The sequence below is a fragment of the Plecotus auritus genome, assembly GCF_963455305.1.
Source record: "Plecotus auritus genome assembly, chromosome: 2".
In the NCBI taxonomy this organism is placed as follows: domain Eukaryota; kingdom Metazoa; phylum Chordata; class Mammalia; order Chiroptera; family Vespertilionidae; genus Plecotus; species Plecotus auritus.
The window spans coordinates 20,981,636-21,006,504 of NC_137771.1; the positions used below are offsets into that span (position 1 = coordinate 20,981,636).

Here is a 24,869-nt window from a genome sequence, read left to right on the forward strand (position 1 = left end):
CCCAGATTCTAAGCAGGAAGCCACTCTGCACATTGTGAATGTCCTGCCCCAGCTGCCATGGGGGACAAGAACAGACCCCAGACATCTTCCAGCTTCTGTTGAATCTCTTTAATGCTGTTAACGACAGTCTGGAAAAGGTTCAGAACAAAGTTCTTTTTTCTTTCTTTTTTAATTACAAAACTAACAGCTGTTAGAATCTTTTTTTTTTCTCCTTTTTTTCTTTTCCCAGCTACAAAATACTCTGGGGAGATGCATTATAATTTAAAATATATAATATTGCACAAACAACCAAAAGATTAATTAAACTAAAGAAATAATTACAAAGAGAAAAACCCCACCCCATCAAAAAGATTTAGCATTCTCTCCACCCCACCCCTCACTCCTTGGGATCCCAGCCACGCTCCCATTAAATCACTGGTGAACACCAGACTATGCACTAGAATACCAGAGCGCACTGTAAGCGCCAGGACTCCAGGGATTCCTGCAGCCCGCATTCCCCCAAGAGAGGTGCCGCTTTAGCGGAGTGGAGGGTGAGAGACAGAGACAGGTCTGCCTTCAAGAAGAGCTTTTTCAGAAGCCTGATGAGTCTCAAGAATTCACCCCAGCACATCCCTTCTGGAAGCAGAAGGGCTGAGGCAGAGAAATTGGGCTTACCAGAGTTGTAAGTACTCAGCTTTGATCACTGCTCTGTACCACTGCGAGCTGGCTTGTGTCCTAAGATCCAGGTGAATTGAGGTGGGTAGCTGGCTGGACAAAGTACCCTGCCAGGCATCGCACAGAAGGGCCTGAAGGGGCCCCTCCCTTCATGGGGAGGGGAAGAAAAGCAAGAGCAGAGTCTTGCAGGTGGCACAGCTGGGCTAAGGACTTGGGTGCATCTGATATGAAGAAGCCCTGGGAAAGGTGTGGGGGACATACCAGCCTGGGCTGGATGAAAGGAGATGGGAACTCAGGGTTTGGTCTCTGGATTCTGAACCACAAGGAACCTTTCTGGGAATGGAAAATGCCTGGGAAGAGGAGATTCCCAAGAGAGGCTAATTTCCCAGAATCAAATGTCTCTTACCCACTGGAATAAGAGCCAAACTGTTTGACATCCCTATGTAGCCAATGGCAGGTGGCATGTCCTTCCTTGCCTGCTTATGAGTGGACAGTGTGTTGACTTGGCTTCTTCCAAGAGACTGGTGGTTCAGCTTCTGTCCACACAGGCAGAAGGGATGGAGCTATCCCTTGGGACTTCCCAGCAAGAGTCCCCAGGAACGGGGTATTCAGCATAAAAATGTAGGCTCTTCCGGTGAGGGGATAGGTTTCCTCCCCTTAGGTCATCCTATGGTTGGCACAAGTCAGAGTTCTTGGTTTGTGAGCCCCTTCCCAGATGTGAGCAGGGGCCCACAGGGCCAGCAAGAAGCAACCCAGAATCTGTGCCTAGAGCTCTGGTTGAGAGGCCATTTGGGGGACATTCTTGGTCAGTGTCTTCCAGGGCTGGGCTGAGACGATCGAGGGAAATGGGAGGTGCTGTGGGAGGGGGAGCTGCTTGCTCTGGCTCCCCTCATTCCCAGTCCTCCCATTCTACATCTTCCAGCTGCAAATGGGAGAGGACAATGGAGAGCACAAATACCAATTTATTCCTCTAAGTCAAACCCAGACCCAAAGCTCCCCTTGCTGCCTCCATTTCCAGATAGCCCTCCCCCAAGCCCCCGACTGCCCTGGGCCAAACACTGCCCATGAGAGTGAACCACAGTCTTAAGGAATGTGTCTGGGAGCAGAGCTGCCCTCCACCTAAGGGGTGAGTCTGCTTCTTTGATCATTCCAGACCCAAAGGAAATGTTTCCACCAACCAACACTTGTCTCTACAAGGGGGACACCCTGCCCACAGGAACGAAGTCAGCAATTCCTTAAGGAAAACTTGTCTCCTGTTGAGCAGCTACGAAGATGGCTCAGAGAGGCAGAGAGCTTGAGAGTGGCACTAAATTAGAAGCAAGCGTGGCCCTGGACTACAGGTGCTTACAGGGTCTTCACTAGGGGCTCCGGCACCCTAGTCCTTAGCTAAAGTCTTCCCAGGCAACTTTCTCTTGGCCTGCTGCCTGCTGATCCCTGCTATGACGAGTTATTAACTCTGCTCAGGAAGACTGGATATCAGGCTTTAAAAGAAGGCTGCAAAGATACAAAAGCCGTGACAGGACTCCAGGGCCTTTCTGCCTTGGGTATCATGAAGTCACAGGTACAAAATGCTCTCGCATGGGTCACTGCCTCCTCTCAGGCTTCAGTTTTCCAATATGAAAAACAAGGCCCTCCCCCTGCCTCTAATCCGTTTACCTCTTCAGCAGGTGCATGAGTTACATGGTGGACAGTGGAAGTAACACTGACTTGAATCATATGCCTGTTATTTACCAGCTATGAGAGTTTTATCCCTAGCCTCTCATTCAAAATGACCCATTTTTATTTTGAGAGGTAATGAAGAATGAGCTCATAACTGGACTGGGTCTTGTGGTGGTTTTGGTAACATATACTAGTGCTCCCAAGTCCCAGGCACTATGCTTAATGTGTTGATCATTGTCTATCACAGCTTATAAGTTTATAATTATAAATTCTGTATTTTAGGCTAAGTGATTAGCCCTAGATCACACTGTCTTTTGTCTCCAAGGCTAGAAATCTGCTCAGGTCCCAACCTGGGGGACCATGAGTCTGAAGATCTGGAGCAGGGTTTGGCATCTGTATTTTTTAATAGTTCCTTGGTGATTTCGACACAGAGCTAATGTCAGGAACTCTCCCTTTATTCCATCCTGGAACTGAGGGGAAGCAGAGCCTACCAATGACAACTGCTCAGGGCCTGAGTGGAGGTCCCAGCTCTCTTTCTGCAGTCTGCCACCTCAGATAGGCACAGGGATCCATCCACCCTGAGGGAACAGTTGGGCTTGAGGGGGAGAGGCCTCAGACCCTGGGATCGCTGGGCTTGCTCCCCTGTGGCCAACCAGGTCCACTCACCTCACCCGAGGCATCCACTTTGGAAAGTGCCATCTGCACTTCTTCTTCAGTCATGTCCAAGTCAAAGTCCTTCTCCCAGTCCTCGCTAATGTCTGTGCTTGAGCCTAGAACCAAAATCCACAATGTCGAAGTCAGAGAGTGGTATGTGAAGAGGTCAAAGCTGGAGATAATGGCACTCTTTAAAAGGACCTGACAGCCGAAACCGGTTTGGCTCAGTGGATAGAGCGTCAGCCTGCGGACTGAAGGGTCCCAGGTTCGATTCTGGTCAAGGGCATGTACCTGGGTTGCGGGCACATCCCCAGTAGGGGGTGTGCAGGAGGCGGCTGATCGATGTTTCTCTCTCATCGATGTTTCTAACTCTCTATCCCTCTCCCTTCCTCTCTGTAAAAAATCAATAAAATATATTAAAAAAAAAAAAAAAAAAAAAGGACCTGACAAACACACAACAAAGGTCTTTGCCTTCTGTTGTTCTAGCCCACTTCCCACTTTTAGGAATCTAAGGAAAAATCCTACATTCAGTAAAAAATGTAGCCAAAAGAATGTTCACTGTAGTGCTACTATAGTGATGAAAACTTAAAAAACCACCTGAAAATCCACTGATAAGAGAATTACAAACATAAATAGTACAGTGATGTGATGGAACATTATGTGGCTTTTAAAGGTTAGGCTGCAGAACATATACATGACAAATAGTATTAAACTATACTATTAAGTGAGGAAAAGCAAGTTACTGAATAGTAGAGAAGCACTTTGGTTCCAAGGTTCCCTGGGAGCCACACAAATCTTCCAGAATAAACAATGAACCTCTTCCTCTTTACTCCCTCCATTCTGCCTACACTGATCTTGCTACATCTAAAACACCAGGCACATTCCCACTGCAGGGCCTTTGCATGGGCTGTTCCCTATACCTGGAATTCTCCTATATCCACAAGCCAACTTCCTAACTTCCTGTACACCTTTATTCAAAGCTCACCATCTAAGTATGGCCTACCCTAACCATCCTTTTATTTTCTAACATCCTTTTAAATTGCAACTTATTCCTCTCTCTGCTCGTTGTTCTTTTTTCCATTGTTTTGTCACTTTCTAGCATATACCATCAGATTTAATATGTTTATTGTTTAATAATATAGGAGTTAAAACGAGAGCTCCTCAAGAGCAGGCAGGGTATTGGTTTTGTTTTCCCATATACTCCACGTGACGAGAACACTTAGCTTGTTCTCAATAAATATTCATGGACCCTTTCTCTAAGCCAGGGGTTGGTAAACCATGGCCCATGGACCACATCCAGCCTCTGTTCTTTTGGAAATAAAATGTTGTACACACATTGCCTGTGGGTGCTTTGAGACTACAACAGCACAGCTTAGTAGTTTAGACAGAGACTGTATGCCCCCAAAAGTCTAATATACTTGTGATCTAGATCTATACGTTTTTCTATACAGAACAAGTTTATCCATCCCTGTTCTAGGTGATTCTGATGCCTGCTAAAGTTTGACAACCACTGCTCTAAAAATTCATTTTTGGTTATGACTTCTTACAAGCAAATATTTAAAAAATGTACATTGAAAGTTATTACTAAGAAGAAAGCTACAATATAGTTCGTGTAAAAAAAAGTATATGCAGTAAGATTCCATTTTAGAAATATGCTCACAGATGTATGCACACATGCAGAAAAGATCAGCAAGATATCCACAAAAATACTAACTATAGTTATCCCTAGGTGATGAGGTCATGGGGTAATTTTTCTTGGTGTGGTTTTTTTCCTAAAAGAAACATGTATTACTTTGCAATCTTTTTTTTTTTAAAGCACCTTTAAAAAATGTAGGCCCCTGATTCCAATAGCATGACTCATAATATCTCCTTATTTCTTGTCTAACTTGCTCCTCACCAGGTGCTTAGGGTCTCAGACCCTCCCTAAGCCCAGCCCCCACATTCCTTATAAGGGGTCTCACACTGTTCTCTCTTCCTAGCCACCTATAAGCAGTGTGGTAAGAGCATGGTCTATGGAACCAAGTCAATCTGGGTGGAATCCCGACTCTTATTTATTGTAGTCTTGGGCAAGTTACTCTGAGCTTCAGTCTACTTATAAATAAAGATAAACCACCCTCTTTGCAAAGAACCACTGGAGGAGCTTATTAGAATGCAGACTCCTGCTCCCCCACCCCCCTCATTCAGACTCAGCAATCTAGGGGATGGCCCAGGATTCTGCAGGAACCTGGATGATTCTGTGTAGACTAGAGTCTTCAGTTTGATACAAGATAGTATTAATATTATAAATATCAGTGGACGGTGCCCGTAACATATGTACATAGTGGATATTTAACAAATGGAGTCCTAAAGGCCTCTTCTCAAAGTTAAGTGAAGTTGCACATGGCCCCACAGCTCGTCAGGGACAGATGTGCCACCAAGACCCAGTTCTTCTGACCCACATCTAAGTGTCCCTGTGCTTTCAGAACACTTTGGTGGGACCCACCTGGCCATCTGACAGTGCAGGCTCCCTGTGAGGTAGAAGCCAGACCCCTGGCTGATTTGTCACTTCAGAGCTGTGGCTGTGGCCACGACAGCTTTCTCTAGCCTCAGTTGTCCTTTAGGGATTTGAAATTCTCTTCTTCAGGCTTAAATGCTAGGGCAGACCCTTTAGAAAACAGAGTATCAGCTAAACGTTTTGGAGCACTTCACATCTGCCCTCTAAGGTAGGTATTTACAGTCCTGGTTTACAGATGAGAAAATGAAGGCTTTGAGTGGCAGAGATGTGAACTGGGGCTCTGCCATCTGCCTTGTCCCACCATCTGGTTCTGTCACACAAGGAGAGTAGTAAGATCTCCATTATACTGTGCACGTGGCAGAAAACTCATCTATGCAACAATCATTTTAGACTTCATGATGGCATTTTTCTGTTTTGTTTTTTTATTACTAACCTCAGGTAGGAAGCAAATCTGCAAAGACGAAAATTGCACTGGGACCTAGGAGACCCTGTGGCTAGACCCCAGGGAAGACTGCTGCACCCAGAGACCAAGCCTCCCTCATGTCATTTTAGGAAGTAATACAATCGGGAAAGGAGTCACTCTGTCTCTAAGTCTCCAGTCTTCCTTTTAAGATTTACTCCCTCTACTCAGTTCCCACTGTCCTACCCTCGTCCAAGACCCTGGCTTCCCCTCATTGACTACAACTACTTCTGGTAGGTCTTCTGCATCAAATCCACAGCCTCGCCCTAGCTGGTTTGGCTCAGTGGATAGAGCGTCCGCCTGTGGACTAAAGGGTCCCAGGTTCGATTCCAGTCAAGGGCACATGCCTGGGTTGCGGGCTCGATCCCCAGTAGGGGGCATGCAGGAAGCAGCCAATCAATGATTCTCTCTCATCATTGATGTTTCTATGTCTCTCTCTCCCTCTCCCTTCCTCTCTGAAATCAATAAAAATATATTAAAAAAAAAAAATCCCCAGCCTCTCCTTCCATGAATCCCCGAGTGCACCGCAGACAGTAAAACAGAGTGGTTAAGAGCTTTTGCTACATCTTCCCCAAAATCTCATTTTGTTCAGTCTCTTTCACCCACCATCATTTTTTCTGATCATGTTCTCTGATGGGATTCCAAATGGAACCTATAATTCTTTAACCCTATAATTGTTTCACCACTATTCCCTCCCTTGTCCAGCTAGGATTCCATGAGCCATCATTCTGATCACTTCTTGCATGTACTTGACTGTCTCCTTTTCTTCCACTGATTTCACCTGGCTAAACTTGAACCCTGGTTAAATCCAACTCCCCATCTGCTCTGTGCCTGCACCTGAACAACTGAATATGGCTGTACAAAAGTGCAATAGTGCTGACCAGTGACGACTACCTCCAATGGGCCTTTAGTACCACCCACCCAGCAACCACACACTACCTGTTGATCCATCACCTACTCATCCACTCTTCTAAATGACTATTTCATACTTTTCTAAGTACTTATTGGGTAGGTGACTGATCTGTTTCCTACTAATAAAAAATGGGGAATATTGCACAGACCCCATAGGGCTTTTGTGAAGATTGAGTGATTATGCATATCATGCTTAGCACAGAGCTATATGAACATACAGAAAGTGTTCAGAGACTAGTACCTCTTATTATCATCATTTCTCCAAAGCATTTCTCCTTGATTAAGCACCTGGAACAATTACTCCCAGTTGATAGAGGCATAAACGAAGGCTTAGAGATCAGTAACTTTTCTGAAGTCACATGGCTTATGAGCAAAGTTGGGATCTGAACCCAGAGCCTCCCCATGTTAGGCTCTTAGTAGAGGTTGGGCATATAATATATGCAGCATGCCCCACTGCTTTGTGGCACTAAGTCCAACCTTCTAAATTCAGCTTACGTTCTTAAGTTCTATTTCTGAGCCAATCCATTCACCCTTCTTGTTCCTCCCTCTCGTAGGAGACAACACAGAAAAGTGGGCTTGGGTCACCCCCCTTCAATGTGCCCCAGGCCCTCTGCTATATGGACTTTGTAGGCACACTGAGCCTGGACTACTTCCCCGCACCTGCCCCAAACTCTCCAACTCTCCTATACAATGCTTGTCTCCTCGGTGAAAGACTCGCTGACGCCGAGATGTTCCTTCTTTCTTTGACCTTCTCCAATACAAGTCTGTCCCACACAGCTTCATGTTTCATCACAAAGACTGCAGCTTTTGCCCCTCCCTCCTCAGTGTCTCACAAAGAATTGGTAGGAGCTCAATGGATGACCTCACTGAACCAGTCAGAAGGAAAGCACTCTGTTTGGAAACTGGAAACCCTGCAGTTTCCATCAGGGAGCAGGGTAGGGTATAGTGGGGTCTATTTCCCATCCACTGCAGCAAACCAGTCCCTCATATGCCAGCAGGCTAGCACTCACCAGATGGGCAAGCTTTGTGGCTGACTGGTACTGAGTGCTGGCAAAGACAGGATGCATGTGTGTGTGAGGAGTTGAGGGAAGGTCTTGCTGGCCATCAGCTACCTCTTAAAGAGGTATTTTTGAATGTGGCAAAGAAATTGACAACAAAGGTATCGTCAATTCTAGGAGTTAGAGAGGTTCCCCCGTGACATCAAGTCAAAGAGTCTCCAGACTAAAATTCCATTATACAGATAAGAAACTAAAGCTTATTATTTAAGCTGGCTCACAGAAAGTTCATGAGAATTAACTTTATTCTTTAAACTGTACATGCAACCCTACCCAGTTTGGCTCAGTGGATAGAGCATTGGCCTACAGACTGAAGGGTCCCATGTTTGATTCTGGTCAAGGGCACATACCTTGGTTGCAGGCTCGACCTGGGAGGCAACCAATTGATGTTTCTCTCTCTGTGTCTCCTCCTCTCCCTTCCACTCTCTCTAAAAATCAATGGAAATATCGAGTGAGGATTAACAAAAAAACCCACAAAACTGTACATGTAAGTTTTGTTTATATATATTTTATAATAATAATTAATGAAGGCTTAGGGAAGCTAAATGACTTTCCTAAGGTGACCCAGGAGAGAAGACCCTTGACATCAATCAGTGTCACCAGAATAGCCACCCCAAGATAAGGTTAAATTGTCCAAAAGGATAGAATTCGGTAGGTAGTTAAGGGCGTGGGCTTCAAGACAGACAGACTTGGGTCTGAATCTGGGCTGGCCACTTGTGGCCATGTGATTTGAGCAAGTTAATTAATATTTCTGAGTCTCACTTTCTTCATCTGTAAAATGAGGACAGTAACAGTGACCTCAGTGGGTTGTAAGATGTGAGAAATTAAAAGTAATGCTACAAACTTAGCACAGGACCTGACATAAACCTTATTTTGTAAGATTCACTTTAATCAGTGTATTTTAGAATTGGACTAAGGTAATAAATAATATATAGTAGCCCTGACCGGCTTGGCTCAGTGGATAGAGTGTCGGCCTGCAGACTGAAGGGTCCCGGGTTTGATCCTGGTCAGGGGCATGTACCTTGGTTGCAGGCACATCCCCAGTAGGGGGTGTGCAGGAGGCAGCTGATCGATGTTTCTCTCCCATCGATGTTTCTAACTCTCTCTCCCTCTCCCTTCCTCTCTGTAAAAAATCAATAAAATATGTTATAAATAAATAAATAAATAAAATATAGTAACTGTCATCACCATCAGTATCACAAATAAAGGACAGATGCTCCTAGGATCCTCACAAGGGTCAAGGAGACCAGTCTGCCTTGTGAGGTGTCAACTCTCACTTGCCCTGCCCCACACACTCCCTGGGCTCTGGCCTTGACTTACCTTTCTTTCCATTGTTGGAAGGTGTAGATTTTCCACTGTCCGAGTTCAGCTCAAACACCCGTAAGTCTGTGAGCACCTCCTCCCTGAGAGTCTCTACTCTGGCTGGAGGCCTGGGCTCTGGGCCACTGGGGCGACTGGCAGGGGTGTGGGGCTTAGACTGAGCTGGGGGTGGGGGTCCAGTCTCGCCCACATCCACAGCCAGGTTCTGTTCCTCCAAAGATGCCTCTAGAAGCTTTTGGGACAGGTCCTTGGGCAGTACTGGTGCCTCAGGTGTGGTGGCAGGTTTGGCAATCTGGGTCACGAGGGAGATACTCTCGCTGCTCTCTGATGGAGTGACTTCTGTTGGAGGCTCGACTGGGATCACCAGATTCTCTTCACAGGGACTCTGGGGGCCAGGTCCTCCTTCAAGGGATGTGCAAGTTTTGGCCACAGGAACCTTTGCCTCTTTTGGAGGTGTGGGTGAAATGCCCACAAGCTCCTCTGTCAAGAGAGAAAAGCAGGGGAAGCGGGCAATGTGCCCTGGTCAGCCCCAAGACACCGTGAAACTCTCTGAAGACAGGCCTTGGTTTTCTTCCAAAGTTTGCTCTGATCAAGATGAAAGGGTGCCAGTTTCCTCACCCTTCTCCATCAGGTTCTTCTGCAGACTCTCCCTGTCAAAGTCTCACTTACCCTTGAGGCCAAGCACGTATCTGGTGGGCACTCAGCTTCCAGAAATTCAGCCAAAGATGGCATTATAGACTAGAAAACTAAGACTTTTAAGTTTTCTTTTTCTGTAAGTTTTGAGTTCAGATCAGACTCTGCTATACCCTAGGTGTATGATCTCAGGCAAAGCACTTTGTGGGGTTTTTTTTAAAACTTTTCTTTAACTTACTTGCCTCATTTATAAAAGAGGATAATGGAGTTGTGGTAATGACCATATATATAAAGCTCTTAGTACAGGTTGGGTATCCTATATAATAAAGAGGTAATATGCAAATTAACCCTCACACCCTCACAAGATGGCTGCCTACAACCAGGCCAGCAGGGGGGTTAGTGAGGGATGACCAAACGACTGAACAAGCAGGCTGCGTGGGGCGACCAGGCCGGCAGCGGGGGTTAGTGAGGGACGACCAAACGACTGAACAGCAGGCTGCATGGGGCAATCAGGCCGGCGGGGGGGCCGTGAGGGGCAACCAGGCCAGCAGGGGGGGCAGTTGGGGGTGGGGGGGACAGCTAGGGGCGACCAGGCTAGCGGAGGGATGCAGTTGGGGGTGAACAGGCCAGCAGGGAGGGCAGTTGGGGTGATTAGGCTGGCAGGGGGTCAGTAAGGAGTGACCAGACTGGCGGGGGCAGTTAGGGGCGACCAGGCAGGCAGGCAGGCAGGCAGGTGAGTGATTAGGAGCCAGCGGTCCAGGATTGTGAGAGGGAGTCTGACTGCCGATTTAGGCCCCCACAAGGGGTCCCAGATTGGAGAGGGTGCAGGCTGGGCTGAGGGGACACCCCCCACTACACGGATTTCGTGCACCGGGCCTCTAGTATAATATAAGCACTTAATAAATAAATGTGTTGCCCTGACTGGTTTGGCTCAGTGGATAGAGCGTTGGCCTGCGGACTGAAGGGTCCCAGGTTCGATTCCGGTCAAAGGCATGTACCTTGGTTGCAGGCACATCCCCAGTAGGAGGTGTGCAGGAGGCAGCTGATCGATGTTTCTCTCTCATCAATGTTTCTAATTCTCTATCCCTCTCCCTTCCTCTCTGTAAAAAATCAATAAAATATGTTAAAAAAAAAAAAAAGCTGAGCTGCCATAGAGGATGCTTAGCTCCCTCCCTAAGCCAGCAGTTCCCAAGTCTGGCTGGGCATTAACATTACTAGGGGAGCTTGTTAAATACAAGTTTGGCCCTGGCCTGTGTGACTCAGTTGGTTGGAGTGTCATCCGATCCAGTATACCGAAAAGTCATGGGTTTGATTGCCCAGCAGGGCACAAACCCAGGTTGCGGGTTCAATCCCATCGGGGCATGTACAGGAGGCAGTTGATTGATGTTTCTCTCTGACATGGATGTTTCTCTCTCTCTAAAAATAAATCTAAAAAACAGTAACAAAAAACACACACAACAACGCCATAAGTTTGGCCATAGAATCTTATAAGAGAGGATAAGGGGCTCTGGGATTTCAATAAGCATCCCAGGTGACTCTGCAGTAGCTGGTCCATGGCTGGCAGGGTAATCTGCTGCAACGGCGGACACAGCCAATTAGGTGCTTTCTGTACTTAGGACCCCACCCGCCTTGGGAAACATCTCATCAGCTCAGCCTATCCTTAGCATGCACACACTCATTACTTTTCCCTGGGGTGCCATGTCTCTCCAGGATTCAGAGAGAATGGACAGACAGTCCCCCACAGGCGGGACCTGTTACCTGCCCAATGTCTTACCTTCTTCCTCTTCCCATCTAGGCTCCTCAGAGATGCTTTGTTCTGCCCGCTGCTTCAGGGCATCCCTCCGGGCCTGTTCCTGAATGTGGGGGAGCAGATGTCGAGGAACAGTCAGAGCACCCTCTTACTAGATCTGGTCCTGACCCCAGAACTCTTGGCACCCTGTGTCCCCTTCTTCCCTCAACAAAATCCAGCTCACTTCCCCCATGGCTGAGTGGAGTACCTAGCCAGGCTAGGCCAGCATACCTGCTCCAGTTGATGAACTTTATAAAAATACCGATGCCAGAATTCGGAATGGGAAACAGCTGCTGGCACCTGGAGGGAGGGGATAGCAAAGATGAAACTTCTGGAGTGGTTGTGTGGGGTCTGCATCCCAGCCTTATCAGCCAGCTCCTAGCCACTCTGGATTTCAAATACAGTAAGAGGCTGAGTAATGATTATCAGAGTATTTCCAACCCACACCCCACTCCTGCTACCTTCCTGGCCTAGGTTGGCCCAGGAGAGAGAACAGGAATTCCACCAGGCTTTGCCAGTCCTTCCATTTCTCACCATGATGGCCAGAAACCTGGCATATCAATTCCCCCCGTGCAAATTCTTGGCCCAGGAACTGGCTGGTTTGGCTCTGTAGAGTCTCCCACTGCTCTCTAAGCCAGATGACTCTGAAATGACTCAGGATATGTCTCTCCCACCTCCCGACACCTCAAGCTGGGAGCTGGCTGAGGTCCTGCCAGCTGGGCCCTCACCATCTTGGTGTAGAGGGCCCGGATGGAGGGGCTGCCTACAAGGAGCTCTGAGATCTCCCCCTTCTTCTCCTCCAAGCAGAACTGGGAAAGCCAGGCGTCAAACAATTCCGGGGGCCCTGTAGAGGGACAGACACTGATGGTCAGTTCCCTGGTCTGAGGAAAGAACACTGGGCCTACAGAAAACACACCTAAGCCTGGTCATGGATAAGGTTTTTTTCAAAGCCATTTGGCCCATGGTGGGGAGTAAGGTAGGGTGAAGGGGTGGGTGATCAGGCGCAGCACCTTCATGACCTCCAGGAGGGCTGCAGACTCCATCTCTCCCATGCCTACTCACTGTGTAGCCCACTGCACTGGGCCACTGGATCTCCTCTCTCAAAGAGCTGTTCTCAGGTTACCAGTGACTCATGTTTCCAGATCCAATGGCTACGTCTGTCTTCCCTCATGTGACCAATCCAGTTTTTGACTCTGGGAGCCATTGCTTCCCTCTTGAAAATCCTCCAGATCCAGGGTCCAAGTATCCCCTGGACACGTCCACTTGCACAGGTGCTGCAAACCCAACTCATTTTCTTTCCTGCCCAACCTGATCCACCAAGGGCTCCAATGGAAACCTGAGGACCCTTCTAGACATGCACACTTTCCTCTTCATTCCTCCTGCCACCTCCTAGGTTCTGGCCCTATCTCTGATGTGAGAACTGCTACCAAGCCTCCTAACTTGTCTTCCTGTCTTCTATCTCTCCCTCTATTTCATCCTTCACAACACTGCCCAGAACTCTTTTATATAATGTAAAATCTGATCACCTCAGGCCTCAAAACCCTTCAATAGTTCTCTATAGGAAGGCTTTTAAAGCTATGGTCCAAAGATGGACTTCAAACGGTCAAAGAATTCTCATTTTGCATATGAAATTTTGTGAAGAGAGGGCCTGTCATTTTCAACAGATTTTTAAAGGCCTTTTTGACTTAAAAAAAAAATGTTAAGAAGCATTTTAGGACAAAATTCAAAATGCTTAGTCTGACATCCAAAGCATTCCAATCTGGCTTCCACCGCATCGCTCACTGCTTTCATTCCCTCACATGCACCCTTTAATTCAACCTTCTCAAATGCCAGCTACTCCCTGTTCTTTCTGGACTTTCTGCTTAAGCACCCACCCCCCACTTTAAAGATTAAATTAATTTACTGCTAATTCATCCTTAAAACATCAATTGAAGTGTCACATCCTAGTTTCCCAGGCTAGGTTGGGTGCCATCCCTCTGGGTTCCCACTGCACCCATCATTCTATAGAAGCAATCATTCCAAATCTACTACCTTTGCTTTATTCACTGTTTCTTGTTTCCCTCTCCTAACAGCAGGTTCCTGAAGGTCTAGACCAGGTTGAGGGTTTGACTCATTTCTGACCTCCAGTTCCCAGCCTGGGGCTTGCTGTACCACAGGGATTCAGCAAACAGGCAGGCAACAGGGCTGGGAGGGAGCCTGAGCTGAGGATGAGGGAAAGGGTCAAAGTTTTTGCAGAGAGGGATGAAGATAGCCTGGGTCAGGGAGGAAGAGGGACCATCACCCATCCCACCAGATCTAAGGTACACACTCACCCCACTCTGGTCCCTCTACACATGGCTGCTTAGCGCTTGGTCTCCCTGCCCTGCAAACCACCCTCCCCCCACAGCTACCCCCTCACCATCTGGTTCATTGCAGTAGGTTGCCGGGTCTGACTGCAGGCTATAGAGACGAGCCTATAAGAAACAGAGAAGATTCTTCAATGAGGTGGTAGAGCCACCTCCCCAGCAGATGCAAAGATGTAGATCTCTGTGAAGACTCTGACTGGCAAGACCATCACCCTTGAGGTTGAGCCCATTGAGAATATCAAAGCCGAAATCCAAGACGAGGAGGGCATCCCACCTGCCCAACAGCGCCTGATTTTTGTGGGCAAACAACTGGAGGATGGCTGCACTCTTTCAGACTACAACATTCAGAAGGAGTACACCCTACACTTGGTGCTTCATCTACAGGGTGGCATCATCGAGCCCTTCCTCCTCCAGCTCTCCCAGAAGTACAACTGTGACAAGATGATGTCACAAGTGTTACACCTGCCTGCACCCCCAAGCTGTCAACTCCCGAAAGAAGCGAGGCCACACCAACAACCTGTGTCCCCAGAAGGTTAATAAATAAGGCTTCTCCACCACCTTCTCGAGCCCGCGGGACTGACTGCCTTCTGCCTGAACCCCGTGGCCCTGGTGCCTCAATAAAGTTTCCCTTTTGTTGACTGGAGCAATAAAGAAAAAACAACAACAGCAGGCTGGTGCGGCTCAGTGGTTGAACATCAACCTCTGAACCAGGAGGTCACAGTTCCATTCCCAGTCAGGGCACATGCCCAGGTTACGGGCTGGATCCCCAGTGTGGAAGCAGGCAGGAGGCAGCAGATCAGTGATTCTCTCTCATCACCTGAAGCTTCTAACTCTCTCTCCTTCTCCTTTCCTCTCTGAAATCAATAAAAATATATTTTAAAAAAACAACACAGAAAAGGAACATAAATTCTGGGAGGCTAGGCAAAGAAAGCACCCCCTCTCTGCCAGTGTACCTAACCGACCACAGCCCAGCTTCTCTCCTGTTGGTTACCATACCCACAGGAGACTTGTCAATTAAAACAAGCTAGGGAGGGGAGTGCTGGGCTAGGAGTCCAAAAGTAGGCTCTGAGAAAAATGATCTCTCACCTAATATGACACTAAGAAAATACAGGGTAAACAGACTACAAAATTATATGTATAAAATACTTTTGAATTATGTGGTTTGAAAAACTAACGCAAAAATATTAATAAGGTCCAAATTTATGAACAAGTTTTAAAATAATATAACTTTCCCAAGTTAAAACCATTCATCAAGAATCTCTTAATTTCGCCCTGACCGGTTTGGCTCAGTGGATAGAGCGTTGGCCTGCGGACTGAGGAGTCCCGGGTTCGATTCCAGTCAAGGGCATGTACCTGGGTTGCGGGCACATCCCCAGTGGGGGGCGTGCGGGAGGCAGCTGATCGATGTCTCTCTCTCATCGATGTTTCTAACTCTCTATCCCTCTCTCTTCCTCTCTGTGAAAAATCAATAAAATATATTTAAAAAAAAAAAAAAGAATCTCTTAATTTCATGGCCATCTGCCAAGTGAACTGTAAGCTATGTTCCAATTAGGGCCATGGAAGTGGCAAATTTTAGCTGGTGAACAGAAAGCCCCACCTTCCTTCCTCTGTATTACATGAAGCATGGGCTGGCTGGCTGCATCAGAACTGCAGCAAGTGGTTTTGGTGATTCACTGTTATAATTTAAAAACCTGTAATTTTAAAATTTTCACAATTCCACTTAAATTTCACTAAGTGGTGGTGCCAATTCTTGGAATTCAGTACATTTGGAATGGAAATTCAATGTGGTAAAATGCTATGAAGGAGGCCAAACTGCTACGACACCATGGAATTTAGGAAAAAACACTCCATGACATCCAAGAAGTAATGAGAGAAAATAAAATGCGATAGAAATATAGACATCCTCCTCCCATACATGTATTCCTATTGGAAGTTAAGTTTTAAATAGCCCAAATATGGAGTAGATCATGTCTGTCAAGATGCTCCCTACAGCATTCCTCATTATGGTTGAAATCTGAAAGGAATCCAAATGTGCAACACAGGGAAGTGACGAAATAAATTATGCTAGCTCTAGCCGGTTTGGCTCAGTGGATAGAGCTTCAGGCTGTTGACTGAAGGGTCCCGGGTTTGATTCCGGTCAAGGGCACATGCACGGGTTGTGGGCTCGATTCCCAGTACGGGGCATGCAGGAGGCAGCCAATCAATGATTCTCTCTCATCATTGATGTTTCTGTCTCTCTCTCCCTCTCCCTTCCTCTCTGAAATCAATAAAAATATATTTAAAAAATGAAATAAATTATGCCATATTCATTTTAAAGACATTAAAAATGATGGTGATTAGGAAAAGTGCTAAGTTTATTAAATTTTTCAAAAGCAGGTAACAAAATTGCATATATAAAGTGCCTTTTTGGTTAAAAACAAAAAACAAACCCTAAACTATCTTTACCCATGCTTGTAAACAAAAAAAAAATGACAGGCTAGCCTTGGCCGGGTAGCTCAGTTGGTTAGAAAAGCATTATCCCAATATACCAATACTCCCCTCTACACTCTCTCTGTGCAGCTCCTTCTTCTTTAAAAGAAAGACAGGAAGGAAGGGAGGGGGGGAAGGAGGGAGGGAGGAAGGGCTATATATCAATAAGAAATCAGTGGTTCTTTTTGACTGATGGGATTATGAGTTTAGAAATAATTATCTTCTTGCTTATCGGTATTCTCCAATTCAGTTATATACATATATTTGCTTTTTAGCCAGAACACATATTGCTTTTGTGAGTACATGTGGGAAGCTAGAGCTCAGTGCTGTTAGACAACTGCAGGGAAAGCCACTAGTGAATACCTTGGTGCCATCATAGAGCTCAGCTGTGCCAGAGGGTGTGCCCATCAGGGTGATGACATCGCAGTCGATGGTTTTGTCTGCTGAGGGAGCAAAGGTGTCGGAGATCACCCCTAGGAAGTCAGACAAACCCTTCTTCATTTTCTCCGTCGCCCCCGAGGAGCCTTCAGTCTGAAAAGATAAGCCAGCAGAGGAAGCAAGTGGTCCAGGAGTAGGCTACAATCTGGGGTATGGGGCATAGAGCAGTGGTGAAGTATCAAGGACAAAAATTTACTGTGTATGTGGGGACCAGGAAAGTGCTCACAACTTCTCACCCCGTCTCTGGGGCTGGAGAAGGAGAGAGAGGCAGCCAGGGTTCCCATCCCCCAGATGGGGGTGCAGAATAGGGCTGCAGTAGGCCCCTGTAGGTCAGAGCAGAGCTCCTTTGATTGGCTGTTTCATCAAAATTTCGGGGTCAGTCAGACTGAGCAAAAATTGACAGGTGAGGAGCCATGCCATAGACATTCAGTGGGGAAGACCTATGTGATGAGAAAGGTACTAGCTGTGGAATCAAACTTTAATTTGAATCCTAGGCTCTATTACTTGCTGATATGAGGCCTAAATCCTCCTTGAGTCTATGTTTCCTTTTCTGTAAGATTCAGATAAATATATTTCCTTCAGAGGGCTACTGTGAAGATTAAAAAGATAAGGCATGGGGGTTTCAGCACCAAAAAAAATAGAGATAAGGCATGTACAATGCCTGGCATATAGCAAACATTTAATAAATAGCAATATTGTAATATCACAATTTCATCATCATGACTGCTCAGGAAGTGGAATATTTTCTATGAAGTTTGAGGAAATATGGGCTGGATCAGAACATTGTCTTCCCTAGGGGCAAGCCTAGGACTAGCTGAGGGCCAATGTATGGACACCAAGCTTGAGCCACACTGGTCAGAATGTCCTTGAGCAAGCAGGGATGAGATGCTGAGAGACAGGGTCAGGCTCTAAAGACCTCATGGAAAACTATAATATTTATTCCTAACTAGGCTGCCCAGGCATTTTATTTATTTTTTTGCCCTGGCATTTTAAACTAGAATCTATCTCAGTGCCTAGAATATGTTAGCACGGGTATACAATCCTATTTTTGGAATAAAAAAAGGAATAAATAAATGAAAGAAACAAGTGCTGTCTCTGCTGCTGGCTGGACTTATCGCAGTTCAGCAGGACTACCACTTGTCTTCCACGCTCATCTATAGCTGTGGTTAGCAGGCAGACAGTATTTTACAACTTTCAACAAAACAAGCTTGGTAAGAAACAGCCAAACATGTTTTCATAACATGGCCTCTAGTCACAAGGCAACTGATTCAGCTGGTGAGCAAATGAAGAAATTGCAATCTGTCCCATCACTAAAGGGAAAACTGTAATAAAAAACCAGTATACTGTACTTCATCAGAAACTTGAGACTTGCAGGGATACATTTGACTGTATACAATTTTCTCTCCCACACTGACTTCAGAATCAAACTCCTATCTCAGAAGAGAATTCCAATGCACAGTTCTGATTAATAAAAACAGGGCCAGTGAAAATATAAGTTGGCACACCTTTCTGGAGGGTAGTTTTGCAATAGATATTAAAAGGCCTAAAACTACATTCACCCTATAATACCTTCCAATATTTTATGAGAAATAAAATGTGAAAGGCAAAGATTTAGCAATCAGAATGTTTGTACCTCTGTTTACAATACTGAGGAAAAATGAAATAGGAAACTAGGAACTGGTTAAAGCCACATAATAGAATACCATGCCAATTGTGAGGCTGCAGAAAGAAATCTGTAATGATTAAGTAAAAAAGTAGTTTACAGCCCTGGCTAGTGTAGCTCAGTTTACTGGAGTGTCATCCTGTGCACTGAAAAGTGGCAGGTTCGATTCCTAGTCAGGACACATATCCAGGTTGCAAAATCAATCCCCAGTTGGGGTGCGGATAGGAGGCAACCTATCGATGTTTTTCCCTCCTCCACCCTCCCCTGCCCTTCCTCTCTCTGAATTAAAAAAAAAAAAAAAAAAAAAAAAAGATAGGTTACAAAACATGGTCTTCAGCTGAGTCCAATTATGAAAATAAAGGGGTACCTAAGGGATATACTCCCACATAGTAACAACAGTTATCTCTGGGAGATGGCATTTTGGATGTCTCTAGGCCTCTCTCTCTTTTTCTTTTACTTATTTGTATTTTCTAAATTATCTACAATGAATTGCATTGGTAATAGGATAACATCTGCTAAGACAGTAAGAAGTGGGAAAGCTTATTAATACTTAATACATAGATGTAGCTTGTTTGCTTGGCAGACACAATTCTTTCTAAATGAGAGCCCATGGGGAAAAACAATTACATAAAAGAAAAATGGGAGAAAAGTTGGGAGCCTTCACCATGGTCTCAAAATAGGTCAGGTGTGAGGGACAGTCACTTTGAGGATATAGGCTGTACTCACAGACAGCTTCTCCTTGACCACGCTGGCCGTGGCTGCAATGGTGCAGGCCGTGTCATGCTGCACCACCTGGGTGAACTCTGTCAGGTCCCGCTTCATGAACTCCAAGGCTTCGGAGGACTATGGAAGACAGAGGGGGATGACAGAGCCAGCTGGCTCCACCACCCTTTGTTCCTGTTCCCTGTGCTTCTTCAGCACCAGACAGACACATAGAAAACTCAAGCGACACGGGAAGCCTAGCCTCAGAAACAATGCTCACTTGTCCCAATTCCACGACTTGATAACTGACAACAGAGAGCAAAGAACTTCCTGCTGCTCTGAGAACTGAGTGTCAGCCCAGACACTTACAAGCTGTGTGTAGCCAGAGTAACTCTCATCTAGTCCTCGGCTGTCTCCTATGAAACGGAGGGGGACGAGATTAGTGTCCTCAAGAGCAGAGTGGGGTTAGGGGACACATATAGTCTGAAAACAAAACAGACTTCGTAGCATTGCTTTGATATGCTTTAAGATGTGACATCTATTTCAGATAACAGGAAGAAAAGATGTGATTTTTTTTTTATCAAAGGAAAGTGTTTCTATTTTTACTTTTTTTTGTTACAGGAAAATTCAGTTGAAATGAGGCAGTATGTGAAATATTTATCTGAAAGGTTTAATAAACATGTTGCATAAATAACAATAGTTTAGAAAGCTTTATGAGTAATTCTTAACAATTTAATACCAATAAGGTGTGTCATTTTTACATTAAACAAATGGGGTGTTAACAGAAATATTTGATTGAATTCTCCTAACATTTCTCATACCTTAGACTTATGACTACCCATCCAATGTCTATCTTCCTGCATAAACTGTGAGTTCCGTGAACACAGAGCCTATGTTTTCTGTTCAATGATGCTTCCCCAGTGTCTGACATAGAGTCAGGCCTGGAGTAGGTGCTCCTGAAATGTTTGCTTATTACATTTACATGTACCAAGGCCATTTTAATGATAAAACCATCTGAATGATTTGATGAATGGTTGTCTCTCTCACTAGACTGTGGGCTAGAAGGGGACAAATATGAATAAACATGGTGCTTGTCTTCAAGAACGGTCACAGTCTATTGGGGAAATGCTCTCATAACAGTGCTGACAAGCAAGGACAGAGTAGTGACCAGTGTATTATAGGGAGCTTGGAAAGAGTTGGAGAAGGGAAACATGGATTATGAGCAGGAGTCAGCTAAGAAACCCTGGACATGTTGGGGTATGGGGTTTACTGAGGCCTATGGTATGTTAGTCCTAATGGACATAAAAGGTAAAGCATAAGTGGTGAGGATAAAGCTGGAGATGTTGCCGAGGGCAACCGTGGAGCGTCCGGTCAGCCTTGTGGATGATGGAGAGCCACCAAAGGTTTGAAAGAGGTAAGACATGAGATTTACTTTTTTTAAAAAATCCTCACCCAAGGATATTTTTTCCATTGATTTATTTTAGAGAGAGTGGAAGGGAAAGTGGGATGGGGAGAGAGTTGCCTCCCGCATGCACCCCAACCTGGGCCGGGGATCGAAACTGCAATCCAGGTACATCCCCCTGACTGGGAATCGAACCTGCAACCTTTTAGTGTGTGGGATGATATTCCAACCACTGAGCAACAGTGGCTGGAACAAGATTTGCATTTTTAAAAAAAAATATACTTTATTGATTTTTTACAGAGAGGAAGGGAGAGGGATAGAGAGTTAGAAACATCGATGAGAGAGAAACATCGATTAGCTGCCTCCTGCACACCCCGTACTGGGGATGTGCCTGCAACCAAGGTACATGCCCTTGACCGGAATCAAACCTGGGACCCTTCAGTCCGCAGGCCGACGCTCTATCCACTGAGCCAAACCGGTTAGGGCTAGATTTGCATTTTTTAATAGGTAATTTCAGGTGACAAGATTAGAAGAGGGAAGACCAGTTAGGAGGCTGTTGCAATAGTCCAGGAAAGAAAACAGAAAAATATGAATAAGAACAGTGCTGGTAAGGATGGAACTGATTCAAGAAATATCAGGCATCCCTGACTGGTGTGGCTCATTTGGTTGAGCATTGTCCCATTTACTAAGAGGTCACCAGTTCGATTCCAGTCAGGGTACATGTCCAGGTTGCAGGCTCAATACCTAGTAGGGGGTGTACAGGAGGCAGCTGATCGATGTTCTCTCTCTCTCTTTCAAATCAATAAAAACATTAAAAAAAAGAAAAGAAATAGCAGGCAATAAAGGTGGATTTGGTAATTATATGTATGCACTGACTGAGAACAAGACAGAATCAAGAAGAGCTACTGGCTGCTAACCTAGATGACTAGAGTAGGTGTAGTGCTGCCAACAGAGAGAAAATGCTGAAGGGGAGCAGGTTTGAGAGACGATGATGACAATGACTCTGGTCATGTGGAATCAGCAGTGACTGAAATATCTGGAACAGTTGTCCAGAAGGAGTTTCTCAAACACTAAAGCTCAGAGAAAAGGACTGAGTCACCCTAACATGAAAATGGAGGTCACCACGGAAGAGTTTATAAACAGAGCAGTGGGCTGAGGACAAGGCCCCTCACATACCACACTTTTTTTTTTTTTAATATATTTTATTGATTTTTTACAGAGAGGAAGGAAGAGTGATAGATAGTCAGAAACATCGATGAGAGAGAAACATCAACCAGCTGCCTCCTGCACACCTCCCACTGGGGATGTGCCCACAACCAAGACACATGCCCTTGACCGGAATGGAACCTGGGACCCTTGAGTCCGCAGGCCGATGCTCTATCCACTGAGCCAAACCGGTTAGGGCACATACCACACTTTTAAGAGGCAGGCAGAGGAAGAGGAACTCCTGAAAACAGAAAAGGAAAGGGGCGGGGGGAGCTTGTGGAGAATTGAGAAAGAATCATGTCACAAAAGCCAAGGGAGTAGAGTTTCAAGAAAGAGGGAGTGAGCACTAGTGTCAAATGCAGCAGAAAGGTGCAGGAAGATAAGGGCTGAAAACACCCACTGGATCTGGCAAGTGTAAGTAAAGCTGAATGTGTACCATAGATAAGTCTGTATGTGGTGGCTTCAGGGGTGCAGAGGGAGTTAGAGAGATCATGCTGTTGACCTCAAAATTTAAAAAGTAGAGCTGCCCTAGCTGGTTTGGCTCAGTGGATAGAGTCAGCCTACAGGTTAAAGGGTCCCAGGTTCGATTCAGGTCGGGAGCACATGCCGGGTTGCAGGCTCGATCCCCAGTGTGGGGCGTGCAGGAGGCAGCCAATCAATGGTTCTCCCTCATCATTGATGTTTCTATCTCTCTCCCTCTCCTTTCCTCTCTGAAATCAATTATATATATATATATATATATATATATATATATATATATATATATATATATATATATATATATTTTAAATAAGAGCTAATGTCTCCTGGAAGCAAAAGAGGAAGTGACTGAACAGGGAACTTGAGGGAGGTGTTAAGTTTGAGGAAAGTTCCTAAAGGCAAGGGGAGAAGAAGCAAATTAGAGATTGAAAAAGTTGCTGGGGTATTCAGGCCCAGATGAGTATGGGAATCTGTGGCAGGGCCAAAGTGCAATGTGACTTTCTCAACCAGTGTTTGTGGGAAAGCTCATACACACACACCACACACTACAGGAAGTAAGGAGCAGAGGAAGGCAGATTATAGCACCATCTCAGAGCAACAGTCTTGGGGGCAATTTATGCTATGGGGTATAAGAGAATTGAGTGTGCTGGGAATTGAGTGGTCCAAATGGAGCCAGGATAGAAAGGAAGGAAGGAAGGCCAGGAAAGCACAGAAAGACTAAGAAAAAATGGACCTGTGGGCCTCAGTGGTTGAGCACTGATCCAACAAAGAGGTTATTGGTTTGATCCCCAGTCAGGGCACATGCCTGGGTTGTGGGCTCGATCTCCCAATAGGGGGCGTGCAGGAGGCAGTCTATCTCTTATCAATGCTTCTATCTCTATTCTCTATCCCTGTTCCTTTTTCTCTCTCTAAAATCAATAAAAAGTAAAGATGAGGAGCTGAGGCCTAAAGAGGTTAAGTAACTTGCCCAGGTTCATATAACTGTTAAGTACACACACACACACAGTTTTCAAGTGAGAGTTCTCCAAGAACAAAGATGGAAAGCTAATCTTCCTATTTTTCCTGAATATGGGAGACCAACTTTGAGGGAAACACACAGGCGGCCTTCAAATGTATTTGCTAAATGAATGGCAGTAGACTGAGCGACAGGAACCAAGCTACTTGGAGGTCTCTTCTATTAAACCTCAGTGTGAAATTCTCTTTCTTGGTCCTCATCAAAACACAAACAGCTCAGGGCATCCTCACATTTGCTGGAGTGGAGCTGAGAGGAGCACACAGGCCAGGGGAAGATAAAAATGCTCCCAGAGAAAAGGACCTGTTTAACTGAGGGCAGAGCCTCCGGGAGTCTGCTCTAAAGCAGGACTCATCCCAGTTGCTTGAGGTAAATGGTAGTTAGCTATTTCCACAATTCATTCGGGTTCCTTCTGACAGGCTAGCATGGAATGAAAAAGAAGCACACAATGGCATTTCTCATTGGTAGAGCCGAGTCTCACTCAGACTGTGAGCTTTGTGGGGCCGGGGGCTGCATCTGTTTGGCTAATATCAGTATCCTCAGGACCTGTTAGAGAGTGCTGGCTGTGGCATATACGCTAATATTTTAAAGGACTATAGGACTAAGTTTCTATTGCTAGAATCCTTTATCTTTAAGACCTACATTACATGTTTTCTCTTCTAGGAAGTTGTAAATTTCTCCTTCCTATGGATTCCTACGAGAGGGTCGCTGCAGCCTTTAAAAGTCTTTATTTCACTGTGGCTAGTGTCCCACTGGTCTAAGTCGGGATCGGTCTTTCCGTAGCCCGAAAGGGGCTAAAAGTAGGGAGAGAGTCGTTCTCATCCCTGAGGGCCCGGCACCCACATAGGTCGGGCGGGGCCGAGCCAAGTTGCAATGAAGCGGTGCGGGGCCCTGGGGGAGGAAGGGAGCCGGTCCGGCTTACCTTTTCCTTGACTGCCTGGTAGCTCTGCTGCAGCCAGCTCCGCCACCATCCCACGTCCTCCCTGTGGAAGACAGATACATCTGGCAGCCCCGCGGTACGAATGATCCGGTCTCAGTTTCCCCTCAGATGTGACCCCGTGGGCTGAGGCTTCGCAGACCGCTTCCCCACCCCCTCACATTGCGACTCCACCCCGCCTTTTCAGCTGCGTCCACCACCACGCTGGCCTCCTGTTCTCCACGGGGACCCTGGCCCAGCACCCCAACCCTGGGAGAATTCAGGCCCCAACGCCCGAGAGCAGGATGACGGGCTCACCCTTCCGCCATCTTTCCTGCATGACATCACCACTATTTACTGACCTTTGACTTCCGACACGGTACCGCCCCCTTAAGCACCGCCCCGGAGCACTCGGCCCAATCCTTGCGCGGACACCACCCTCAGTCCAATCTCCGCCCTGCTTTATTATCAGGCCCCGCCTCCTTGAGCTTGGTCCATTCTCTATCCAGAGTTCTCCCTTAAACCCCGCCCCCGAATGCTTGGTCCAATCCTCAGTTTTGTCTTAAGGCCCCAAGCGTTAGCCCCGCCCCCACCAACCTCGAGTCT

At 46.1% G+C, this 24,869-nt stretch overlaps 1 protein-coding gene across 1 annotated transcript; it reads right to left on the minus strand.

Annotated features, from left to right (window-relative positions):
* Positions 1 to 93: 93 nt before the first annotated feature.
* Positions 94 to 24,622, minus strand: BSDC1 (BSD domain containing 1). Its single transcript, XM_080657707.1, has 11 exons — positions 24,582 to 24,622; positions 24,270 to 24,330; positions 19,272 to 19,388; positions 16,808 to 16,975; positions 14,029 to 14,083; positions 12,359 to 12,474; positions 11,862 to 11,930; positions 11,616 to 11,694; positions 9,209 to 9,688; positions 2,980 to 3,083; positions 94 to 1,576 (listed from the first exon to the last, which is right to left on the minus strand). Exons 1-11 carry the CDS (start codon positions 24,590 to 24,592, stop codon positions 1,544 to 1,546), a joined length of 1,293 nt encoding a protein of 430 aa, XP_080513833.1. The 5' UTR covers positions 24,593 to 24,622; the 3' UTR covers positions 94 to 1,543.
* Positions 24,623 to 24,869: the final 247 nt, after the last annotated feature.